The sequence below is a fragment of the Pseudovirgaria hyperparasitica genome, assembly GCF_010093815.1.
Source record: "Pseudovirgaria hyperparasitica strain CBS 121739 unplaced genomic scaffold EJ05scaffold_17, whole genome shotgun sequence".
Lineage (NCBI taxonomy): Eukaryota > Fungi > Ascomycota > Dothideomycetes > Acrospermales > Acrospermaceae > Pseudovirgaria > Pseudovirgaria hyperparasitica.
The window spans coordinates 439,101-451,412 of record NW_022985565.1 but is presented as its reverse complement, the minus strand read 5'-3'; the positions used below and the strand labels follow the sequence as shown (position 1 = coordinate 451,412).

The window sequence follows — 12,312 nt, the reverse complement described above, 5'->3', positions numbered from 1 at the left end:
ATCTTGTTGAGCCAGCTTACCTGCTCGGGCTCCGCGTGTGCAGGTAAAGCATCTGGATTGTATCCTTTGTTGTATGCCATCTTCACGGACTGACGGCTGGTTTGACCCGACAAGGCACGGAGAGTAGTGATACGGGACAAATGATAGAGGGGAAGAGTTATGGAGACGAGTAGAGATGGGATTGTGATCTTCAAGTAATTGTCACGGCGACCTTGAGGCTCAGTCACCTTGTGCGGCTGAGAGGCTGTCGATGAAGAGGGGCCGCGGTACAGGTGTGGTGGTCCTTGGTGAGAGGTCGCTGCAAATGACACTGCACCAAACTAGTTTACGTGCGACAGTGAAACATGTACGACTGTCGGCAAGCGCAGAACCTAAGTAAATGAATGTGTCTTTGTGAGGTAAACAACCAAACAGGAGAAGGTCGCGAGAACTCGTAGGTCGCGCGCGCTGATCGAGGATTGGGCCGCTATCCGGATGGTTTTAACGTTATAGATAGTGGGGCACCTAGTCGTAATAGTTCCTACAGCCAACCTACTAATTTAAGGAAAGGAGAGGTAGCTGCAAACTGTGACGCAATACTCTACTATTCTTGGCGCCCTGAGTGCGTGCAGGTGAGGTGTTCGCGAATGCACTCGGTATGCTCCAATTCGAGCCCTGTGAAGCCTTCTACTGCGTCAGTGTCACTTAATGTTACATAAATAGTGTCGCAAATGTCACAAGATCAAGGTCAAACGACCTAAGGAGGCCACGATTGTACGATATTTGCTCGCTCCAGAATCATGCTACTGTGTTTTACTGATCCTATATACCTTCTTCTACTGTCACAGAGCATTCGATGAAAGTCCTAGTCCATCTTCAAGGGATACGCTGCAACCTCTTGAAATCACACTCTGATCTCAGAGTCCTCCCATAGAGAGTTACTTCCCCAAGCCGCCCTCTTGGAACGTGACGATGTTGGTATCTCCAAATAAGATAGAGCGAGAAAAGGTATCGAGCATAAAACCGCAAAATGTAGTGATACAAAGATGCGCCAAAAAAACTCCAAAACTATGAGAGGTCGTAGAACTCTTTGGTTGCGCTGTAATACCACAGGTCGTAACGATGTTGCACGTGCGTAGTGAAGAGCCACCCTGTCAAACAGATCAGGCCTTGATACGCTTGGCCTGAGACACATCGCCGGCGTCAGATGTCTTCCGCTTTCGTTCATCTTCGTCGCGGAAACTTGGCCCATTAGTCACGACTGGAGTCGGGAATGCTAGTGGGCTTGGTAGCATGTTGTTCTCGCGTCCGAAGCCCCACTCCGGGTAGAAGCTTGACGGAGATGGCAGAAGATTGTTTTCTACGAAACGACTGGGCAGTGCTGAGATAGGCGTTTCCATGTTATCTCTATTGCTGAATCCACCTGGAGGATGTGGACGCGCGAACGGATTTGGAGGCCCCGAGGCACCTGCACTGAGGAGCGCGCTTGCACTTGGAGAAGGTGGTGGTAGCACAACTCCTGACGAGTGAGAGGTCTCGGTGTTTGCTCTTGCAGGAGTTGCTCCCGTTGTTCCAGTGTCTTTAGGCGAAGAGTCGGCAGTGGCACTGCCCGCATCAGACTGCTCGCTAGGTATCTGTACTTTGAGCCTTGGACGTGGGGGCCCGTTTGTCATGCTGTTGGCACGAGAAGGCGGCCCGACGTTAGGAGCTGATGACGCAGATGATGTTCGCTGTGGTTGGGGAGGCAGCTGCCGCGATGCTAGTCCTGGCGATGCAAGGACTTTTTGGTCCTGATGCTTGTGCGAAGGGGCGGGCGGTGGAGGCTGCTGCCGAGATACGTGTCCCACGTCTATGGATTGAGATCTATTTGGTTCGACCTTTATCTCACTTCGCGTCAGTTCAGCAGACGATGTGGTTCTGCCCCAATGTGTTGCTAAGACAGAATTGCTGTCATCAATGGGCGTAAATATGCTATGTTTCTTTGCCGAAGCTGGGAGCGCCTTGGGCTGCGGAATTGGAGGACTCTGAAAATTTTGTTCTGGTTGAGGTGGTGAAGGCTGATTGTGATGCTGGTTCTGGGGTTGGTTGTGATGCTGCTGTTGTTGTTGTTGCTGCTGCTGCTGCTGCTGCTGTTGTTGTTGCTGCTGCTGCTGTTGTTGGTGTTGTTGTTGCTGCTGCTGCTGCTGCTGCTGCTGGCCTGGCTGTCCCATGTGTGCTTGAGGAGCTGGAGGTGGCGCAGCCCGGTCCTGCGCCTGTGAAAAGACTGGCGGCATTGACTGTCGTCGCTGTTCTTGTTGTTGAAGATACTGCACTTGTGAATGCTGCTGTGGAGGAGGATGTGTGTATTGAAACTGTGGTGGCTGTGGAGGAGCTGGCGGCTTGGGTGGCATGCCTTGTTGTTGTGCCTGTGGGTTATAGAAAGGCGGGTTTGGCATATATGCATAGTTATTTGGTGGTGGGGGAGGCTGCGACTGATGGTGGGGAGGGGCGAGATTCGAGTTTCGCCGCACATGAGCTGTTCGAGAGTTGGGACGCGAAACGCCATGCGGCTGCGGGGAAACACCCCGGTGGTGGAAAGGGACTCCGTTGGGCATCGGCGGAGAAGCAGATGGGGTCGTGTGCCTGATATGTTGGAATTGTGGTTGGTGCTGAAGGTGTTGAGGCATCATGGAATTCTCAGGCGGGGAATGTGAGCCCGGTAGAGGGCTGCCTCCGCCTTCTTCATCGATATCGTCATCGTCATCGCCCTTGCCCATGAAATCTTCCGGTCCCTTATGCTCATGAGCACCGCCATACTGTTCTAATTAGCCTTGTGTGATTGAGCCAAAGCAGATTGAACGTACATATTGGTAACGACCAATGGTGTCGTTGATATCACCAGAGGAAAACTCGTAGAGCTTCTTGTTATGACCGAAGATGATCACTGCAACATCGACAGAACAGAGTACAGAGAGTTCATGCGCTTTTTTGAAAAGACCGCCTTTGCGCTTGAGAAACGTTCTGTGTTGCGTTAGTGGTGGGTGCGATTGAGGTAGCAAGACGGCGATATCACTTACACAGAACGATTTCTGTCATCCTTGATGGCTTTGATCTCAATCTTTCTGCGACCCATAGTGACAGTGAGTAAGTTGCTATTGCATTGGTAGCTGTGTGTCTGATCTGGACGATCGAAGGATGCTGCACGGGGCAGAGATTATGTTAAGGTGTGAATGCGGGTGCTGCGCGTCGGAGAAGATGGGTTATGCGCGACGTGTGCAGAGAGCTATGCAAGTCCAGGTGCGCGCTGGAGGATAAAGTAGTGAGAGAACCAGGCGAAAGGGAACAACAAGATGGAGATGAGGCTCTTGAGTAGCTGGGACGAAAAGGCTGAAGACGAGCGCAGAAAAGGTACGTGAAAGTAATGTGTGGTGTTGTGGAGCGGTAATCGTGGAGTGTGTATGTGTGTGTGTGTGGGAGTGAGAGGACCTAAAATTAGAAGACGAGGGAAGCGGCGGTTTATCAAGCCAAAGGCAGCGGAACTTGGCCCCAGTATTCCACTGATTACAACAGCCCTTGGATCACAGTCCTAGACTCCTAGCCTGCTTTCTCACGTAGCCGTTCGAACCTACTGCCGCAGCCAAGACGTCTCGCCAAAACGCTCCATGCGCCGCTTTTTCACCCACGTCCTATTATCTCATTGGCCATGATGACACGGACTATGTCGTTTCCGGCTGATTTAGCTGATATATTGTTGGTGTAGAGGCCCCATGTGTTCTATTTTAGGGTATATGCTCACCACTACCAGCCATTCGGTTCAAGCCGCAGGCTTCCAACATTCTATGCACCAGCAAGAGACCAGACTAATTACTATCGCTCTCGTGGGATGGATGCATCATGACTGCCTGTTTCTCGTTTGGCTGCTATAGCATAGCTGTTTCTCTGCCGTATACTACGGGCTGCGCAAGTGCAATGCGCTTCCCCGCCTGCTTGGACCAGTATGTATGTGTCCTAGGCATCGATCGCTCGCTGCATGTTGCGCTGCTAATTGAGACCTTGCGAAATCATCCGCTGGGAGGAGTCCTCACCAAATGATGTCTGCCGTCTATGTCCAGCAACAGGATAACATCCTGCATGTCCTCGTATGGTAGCGGACTTGCGTCGCTAAGGCACGAGCATCGTCATCCATGGATGTTGCTTGATGCTTTCAAGCAACGCAGGTACCTACATCCTTACCGTCACCGGAGATATAGACCGGCGACATTGGTTCCTCCAATAACAGCCCGTTCACACTGCTCAAGCCAATGACCAAAGTGTGGTGTGACATGAGGACCCCGACCCCAGCATGTCAGAATGCTGACGGGCACACAGTAGTACACACACAAGAGAGTGTCAAGTTCCCAAGCAGCTCACGAATCAGCATAGAGGCCCCTGATAGAAGATGATTCGATCACCCATGTAATACAATGGCAAGCGGTGCCACAATTTGTTGGTTTCATCCATATCCATACACATCGCCCCCTTCTGTAGGGCTGTGCAGGCTGTGAAGTATATACAAGGCTACCATGCGACCGACAATGTACAGTCGTTTTTGCTTACGAGGTCACAGCCTCAACCATATAGTCATGGCTGCGGGCGTTGCGATACCTCGGTCAGCGGGAAGCCCAGTTACAAAGGGCGTAGAAAATTCGACATGTATTGTAATTATCTTCGATCCATGCCTCCAAGAGCTGTTGACTTTGTTAATAGGACTGCATATCGCGTGCACGTTCAATCGACTGCGGTCCCGCCGCATGTCACCACTTGAGCGATTGTTGATCGACTTTGGCCTGTGCAACAACCATGAATGTGAGGGCGTACACGACCTCGATCTGATAGGGCCAAAAGGTAAGGTAGACTGGTAGAATTCGATAATAGCTAGATCCATCTGAGTGGTGAATTCCATCTAATCACGATAGAAGCACAAGAACCGCATTGCTATCGCGGTAGAACTTATTTTTTCATTCAGTACTGGGCAATGATAGGCATCACAAGGCTAAATATAAGGATAACAGAAGATCGTGATCCCTCTAAATGTCTGCTGTCTTGATCTGTAAAATACGTCTTATGAAAATGTTGATTGAACCATGATGCCCACTGGGTATGGCCAGTCTTAGCTAATGCCTAAGCGCCCGTGAGGCCCCGCGGCACCCGCTTCCAAAAATAACAACCGGGAATGTAAACAAGAAACATGTCAAGGAATGTCACGGACGGTATCCGTTCTGGAGGCTCTGCCTTCTTGAAGTCATAGTTATCCACATGGCAAGTTTGAGCATTTGATTCGACCTTTGAGTACGGGAACTACCCCTCTGACCTAGACGGTCATAGTCCTTGCGGCACATGAGGGGCTATGCAAAATGCCAGTATAATACGGTTACTGATGGTGGAGGCGCAACTACCGCGGCTGGCGGGCGAAGTGCACTCAGCATTCCCACAAAAAGATGAAGCTTATGAATTCTCAAACAATACGCTTGGCCTTGGCTCAATGTCTTTGTATGACGGAAGAGTAGCAGCCCCGGAAGAACCACTTGAGAAAGCTATTGTTTCAAATGCCCCACCATGAAGCCAGGTCTGTCATTCTCTCTTCCTCGAACCTTGGTCACAGCTAGACATCTAGCTGTCCTTGACATGTGAAGCTCACCAGGCAGCAAGCATCCTTATCTGTCTGCCTGCCTCAATGCCCCGATGACATGGATCTGACTTTCTTTTATAAAGACTCTCTGCTCACGTCTCATGGCCTCGTCAGTGTGTTAGCCCTCGCGGTGGCGTCATATCTTGCAATCGCATCCTCATCAAAACCTGGGAGGCCGTCAAGGCATGGACTATCTACTTGAATCCCATTTGGGTTTGTCAATCCACGTCGGCGAAATGGACAGTGGCTGCATGGTTGTGCGATAAAGTGAGCCAGCGTGCCGCATTCTGATTAATGATGACGGTCCGCAGCAGTATTACCCAAACATGCAACTTTGAGTCGCACCTGGTCGCGTTTCTGCTGTTGTCCTTCTTTTTCCAGGCCAATCCCTCCCTTCCAGTCATAATAAATGATGTGGACTTCAGCATAGCCTTGAAAGTTTAGTCGACCTATCCGTCGTTATGGAAATTTGATATTATCAGATCCGAATGCGCCGATGACACATGGATGACATGTTGACTTTGAAGACCTGTTCCAGTTACCGAAGATCAGTCTCCAGACTAGCATGTCTTCTATCAGTAGCGTCAGATCCTCTACACGGCATGCGAGTCCAGGGACATCGAAGTCGGATGTTCCCAAGAGCCTGAGCAATATGTTTTGTATGAGGTAACGCGGATACACGCGGCGTGCCACTCAACTCACACTGTGCGGCGTTGTAATGGCTCGACACATGGCTCTAACCAGTGAACTTGCGTAGAATACGAGTTGTTGGCTCTTGTCATAACATGCAATAAATGAACTGTAGTTAGGGCTAAGCGAATGATAGTCGTGTTATCGCCGGACGGAACGATAGAGGGAGTGCAGCCAATCGTGGCTCCAGTTTTCGCCGTTGCGCAAAAACGATATTTTAGTCCCGAGAACTGATAGACGGTCTGGTGTATCATAAGATGTTCCGCGAAGCATTGGGAGTCCAATCGGAGCACGTTCGCTAAGCAAGATCTAGATGCTCTTGGGCACTGCATTACAGTACTCGTCGTGACCACTCCCTCGCCAGCGGCCATCGTGTAAGGTCGTCAGGGGAGTACCACATACTGATGTCGGGCAGGAAGAAAGAATTTAGTATATCAAATTCTTTTTCTCACTAGATATACTAATGTTCAGGTACTGCTCTTGTCATCCGTAGTCGCATGCACATGATTGAAAACACGTGAGATAGAGCACTATGCCACTTGTGATTCGGCCATCCGACCCCTTTTCTATAATTCCTCGGACAAAGGACAGGGAATCGGGATGGCAAGTCTCCAATGAGAGTCGTTACGCTAAATCGTCTAGCTGGTGGCTTGATCCCATTCATGTCTTGTTCGTTATGATCTGCGCTCCTGGCCGACTGCGCAGTACCTACGGACCGCCTTAGTATTCAATGACCGGCCGCGTGCACTCGTGGCAATTTGATTTCTACAGCACAAGCAAATGGGGAATAGGAGGAGGATACGGAGGAGGACGAGGAGAATCTACCTTCTCAGGGACCTCGAGACGTTGAGTCACGGCAGCAAAGCGTTGCAAAGAATACAGTAACGTCAAAGAAAGCAATCAAGAAGAAACAGGAAATGTGTTTATGTGGTGCAGAGTTGGTGCATCGAGTGTAGGTGGCAGAGGCAGCGTGGCATGCGAATGGCCAATGGAATGCTTGACCGACGCTGCATGACGGGGGCTTGGCGCGGCCAGGCACAACGCCTGAAATGAAATAACCTCCTGGAAAAAGTTCATGTTGCTCTCCCGTCCAGCTCTCGGACCATTCTCTATCTTGCCCTCCTCTTCTCTGCTCATCAATACGCATCCTGGTGCTCTCGTTGCCGACCCAGGGCGACCTTAGTTTGACTTCTGTCGACCTCTTGGAGGAAACCTAGTATCGCGAGATCCTGCACAACGCGACGTCGACGCGCCGGCTATCCCCTCTCAAGCCACACTACTCCCTTCCAGGGGTCAGCTATCTTCTACCTATCCAGCCTTCGCTACCCCGTTCTGTAGACAGCCTCACTCTCGCAGTTGATTGTACGTTCTCATCCCTTGGTAGTCTACATAGACGCTACGCCCAAAATACCTCTTCCATGTATTGCCGGAACCGTAAAACTCATACAGACTTTTCCATAGCAGCCATTCTAGATTGCCTGAACGACCCGCCAACCTCCGATCGACTACGAGCGCATTCGCGCATTCGTCTCACCTATACCTTGTCTGTCCGGCCTCTGGTCGAAGGTAGACACATCAGTGCCTTTTCACATACCCAAAACTTCACGGAGCTCTAGACATGCCTTTCTTTGGCAGCTTGTTCAAAAAGGATGGCACGAAAGCTTCTAAAGGCAAGCTCAATGCTGCGCAAGCTCCTACCACTGTCCAGCAGTATCCGCCATGGCAAGAGTCTTGGGAAAGGGCGACAGTCAATGCTACGGAGATCCATGAATTGATACACCTGGCTACACAGGAGATGAAGTCAAGGGGTGCGTATTTGGATGCACGATACACACTTTGCAACGCTGCTAATTGAGTCGCACATAGACCTGGATGCTCCATTCTTCTTATTGCCTTTTCGTCCCGAGTCTGAAGTCTCCACCACGACTTCCGCGCGCAACTTCATATGCCATTTCTTCAAGGCCAGATACGAGAACACGGCTGGCTATTCAGGAGCCAATTTATCTCATGAGTTGCTACTGACAGAGCCTATGGTATGTTGAACAGTCCTTGAATATCAGTGCCCTCGCCAACGAGATCAGGTCCTCGTCAGTATCATAAAATGGTGCTGGAGCAGGCTTCCAGGAGGTGTCGTTACCTGGGAGACTTACGAGCTATTTCGCATTGGCGAACAAGGTACGTATCCTGAAGAAATGCATAGACATGCCTCTAACAAGAACAAGATTCCAACATGGCTGTCCACGCTTTCGATACATTCATTCCAATCTCCGTTGAAGATGAAGCGAGAAAGAAAATTATTTTCGACTTCTTCGATCTCCTTGCTGCCGTCGCGGCCCGTGGGAAGACAAATGGTCTTGGAGGACGCAAACTCTCTCGCCTAGCAGGCTGGTGGGCCTTCGAGCTTAGCGACGGTGGTAAGGGCTTTGATGGAGGCTACAGCTCATGGTCGAAGTGAGTCAAAATGCTAGAACGCAAAAGCTAGACTAACACATCAAGTGCCGCAAATGCCTGCAGTCATCTCTTCTTCGCGTATCTGAGGTCTCTCTCGCCGGAGATCCAGCCTGGCTTGAGCGGCATTTCGCCCTTACCTCGATCTTTACAGGCTCTATTGTCTCAGACAGAGTATCCACCACAAGCACCTACGCTCATGCACTCTACAACACCAAAGGTAGTCATGATTGTGGATTCAGTATCTCCGACACCATTCGCACTGCTTCGGCGAACCGCCAATTTCGAATATCGAGACGAAGACGTCGCCCTACAGCAATTCAGTACCTACGACGACCCAGTTCGCGCCTTAACAGACGAGTGTCGCAGGGTCCTGGAGGCGATCTCGTCCACAAATCAGTCAGATGCGCAAAAAACCTCAGACTCAACGTGGTCGAGCTTCCAGAGATCTGGTTTTGGACAGGCGTCAGATAGTCTCGACGCCAAGTCTGCCAACGGTTCCGCCCTGCCATCCAGCCAGGAGTTTTCGGGGTTGCGCACCGAGCCAAGTTCTCGCTCAAACGACTTCGGCAGACCTACGACACCCTCTTGGGCCGACTTCCTGACCACCGGGTTCTCTGAGGATACTACCACGAAGACGGTAGGTCCAGTGCTATTGCCTCCGGACAAGCAACTTCCTCCGATTGGCGAGACGGCACGTGTACGAAGCTCTCAATCTCACGTCAATAATGGCTACAGCACTCTCGAGCCCGGTGAGCTTGCAAGCATTGGTCGCTTCGAGCTTGATGACACGTTCTGGTGGGTATGGATCACTAGCTTAGCTGGAGAGGAAACAGCTTCAAGAAAGGCAGTCTTTGGTCGATGTGCTCTCATTGAGGTCGAGATACATGGCGCAAGATGGCTACTGGTTGAAGAACAGATAAAGGGCGCGTCCCCGAGGCCTGAGAAAGATGCCTATATTGCCGAAAAGAAGAGCAAATTTAGCTTTCGCAACCGATTGGGCCGTCGCAAGTCAACAGGCAAAAACAAACTGGAGCCATACAAGCGGGGTCAGTCAGACACATCTATGAGCAAAACGAGCATTACGCCGGATCAGCATACTCGTATCCAGCAAGCTGCTGCACAACTTGCCCATGACCAAAAGCAGAAAGCGAACCCGGAAGGCGCTCAACGTCGTGGGCGTAGCGACGATCAAGCATCAAACAAAACAGCCAGCGTCTTGACGTTGCAGCCTAATATAATGAGCGAAGCCGCGCCGGCAATGAAGTGGGCAAAGGAGTTTGACAAGGACACTGTACGAGCCAAGTATCTTAGTAATAAGACAGCTGGTACTGGAAAGCCTGTTGAGCAACTTGCAATTGCGAAGGATGCCAAGCAAGACAGCCTTTCCAACGGTCGAATCTCGCCTACTACTACTGATGCTGCTGGTGCGGCTTTCTCTTCTCCATCCGGAGGGATTTCGAGGAAAGAAGTCTCGTCAAATCCACCGTTTCCTGTTACGCCCACAAAGGCTGATGGTGCAGAAATAGCACATGCAGCCAGCGTCCCTCTTCCCGATGAAAAAGCTTTCGTCTCCCCTTCGCAGCCCGATCTCCGTCAACACCCTGCTCTGCGTTCAGAGAGTCCTGAGCTCTCCCGCCCAATACCTCCACCCAAGAACAATGCGGCAGCGGCGGCAGCAGCGGCCTGGCACCGACAACAGGCGCAGCAAGTTGACACACCAAGCCCTGCGGCCAGCCCCGTCGCTAAGAAGGACTCACCTAAAAAGCTGAAAAAAACAAATACGAGCGCTGGATTCAAAAAGATGCTCGGTATGGGAAAGAAAGATAAGCAGGAGAAGGAGAAGGAACCAGCCGCCGCCCAGATGCCGACTATGCAAGAAAGCTCACCTGCCCCTGAACAGGATGTGCCTAAGGAGCCTGTCATTTCACCCATACCAGAACCATCACATAAGTCAGAGCTTGAAACAGACCCAGTTGCTACAGCACCAGCTATCGTGTCGAGTTCTGCTGCTCCCCAGAGCGCCGCCGTCGATGCTGTTGCAAACGGGCCGGCCACGAGCAAGAAAGCCCTTAATGATTTCAGCCAAGGACCTCTTGAGGATGTCCCCGCATTCATCGCCGATGATTCTGCCGATGCTGATTCTGTAGACTCACCTTATCAGCAAGGAAGGCATGCAGAGCCTGCCACTCCTGCTGAGGAGCCACAAATTTCACCTGCCGACAACAATAAAGAACCTTTGTCCACGGCTGAGGACAATCAGTCAGAAAAATCGCTTGACTTGCACCGGAAGGTCTCGCCTTCGCAGGACAGGTGGGCCCAGATCCGCAAGAATGCTGCCGAACGCGCTGCTCGTGTCAGCGAGGAGCAGTCATTTGGCAAGACTGATGATGGTGGCGAGACCAGTGGAGAGGAGACAATCGAACACCGGGTCGCTCGCATCAAGGCCCGAGTTGCTGAGCTCACCGGAGCAGCCACGGCGGAATCCCAAGGCGTTAAGACTGGTACTAAGTAAGAAGAACAGTAAGCAGTGCTGCAAGGACCCATGGAATAGAAAATGGGCTGACCTTCCATCAGTATCTAGCCATATCACCAACGACCAATGGCCGGCCACTGATAGTTTGAGGTTCCTTTCCCTTGTACAGCCATCTTCCTAAGTCCTGGTCCATCTCATACCTCCAACGGCCGGATCTGTTTCCTTCCAGCCATATATATCCCGCTCAGCTTTTTTCCCTTTTTCTTTACACTGATGATACCACAAGACTGTGCTATTTGTAGTAGCTCTCTGTTCCCCTTCTGTGCGATACGCTGCTAGTTCATCGTATACACACACACACACCACGCACACTAGCCTGTGTGATAATGGCAGATTTTGACGAGGAGAAAAAATTTGCACAAGAAAAATTTGTAAGCCTGCAAAATCTGTGTCTTGATTTTTACTTTATATGTAGTCTATAGGTAACACAGGCTGTAGGCTAATAGGCGTACCCTATGGCTGTATACTCAAGACGAAACAGAGGTTCAACGAGATGTAGTTATAGACATAAGGAAGTTTTTCCCTATGGGGTTTCTTCTTACATAGTGGCTTAGACTAGAGGAGGCATAGGCCTGTAGAGTACTACTCTACCTAGTTATACAATATTATTATTATTATTATATGTAGTCTATACTAGGTAGTTGGCCGAAAGCTCAACGCACTTGTCTGCGATGACCCTCGACCTCGAGCCTTGACCTTGACCCCGCTGTTAATTATAATGCAAGGCTGTTTCTCCCAGCCAAGTTTCTGTGTTTTTTTATCTCTACTTTTGCGTATACGCTGCTGTGCTACGGTTCGCCCGGGTCACTCACTGATGATTCTGGCCCCCTCTTTTCTATACCCGCGAACGCCCGCCCACCTTGGGAAAGACTAATACCAATCTCTCTAGAACACTCCGCGCACCTGACAGACGCACGCAGCATGAATCATCATTCCACTCACTCCCACACCACACCACACCATACTACACCTGCGGAAGCCACACTCACTCACCTTACTCACTCACTCCTCT

General features: G+C 50.8%; 3 protein-coding genes across 3 annotated transcripts; 1 reads left to right on the top strand and 2 right to left on the bottom strand.

The window, feature by feature from the left end:
• Positions 1 to 1,142: 1,142 nt before the first annotated feature.
• EJ05DRAFT_504282 (uncharacterized protein) lies at positions 1,143 to 3,091 on the bottom strand (the record flags this gene model as incomplete). Its single annotated transcript, XM_033747543.1, has 3 exons — positions 1,143 to 2,774; positions 2,823 to 2,979; positions 3,036 to 3,091. 3 exons carry the CDS (start codon positions 3,089 to 3,091, stop codon positions 1,143 to 1,145), a joined length of 1,845 nt encoding a protein of 614 aa, XP_033596631.1.
• A 4,002-nt stretch (positions 3,092 to 7,093) lies between these two features.
• On the bottom strand, positions 7,094 to 7,699 carry EJ05DRAFT_151075 (uncharacterized protein). Its single transcript, XM_033739327.1, has one exon. It carries the CDS (start codon positions 7,461 to 7,463, stop codon positions 7,146 to 7,148), a length of 318 nt encoding a protein of 105 aa, XP_033596630.1. The 5' UTR covers positions 7,464 to 7,699; the 3' UTR covers positions 7,094 to 7,145.
• Positions 7,700 to 7,934: 235 nt separating this feature from the next.
• Positions 7,935 to 11,279, top strand: EJ05DRAFT_504281 (uncharacterized protein; the record flags this gene model as incomplete). Its single annotated transcript, XM_033747542.1, has 5 exons — positions 7,935 to 8,124; positions 8,183 to 8,349; positions 8,398 to 8,491; positions 8,539 to 8,767; positions 8,813 to 11,279. 5 exons carry the CDS (start codon positions 7,935 to 7,937, stop codon positions 11,277 to 11,279), a joined length of 3,147 nt encoding a protein of 1,048 aa, XP_033596629.1.
• Positions 11,280 to 12,312: the final 1,033 nt, after the last annotated feature.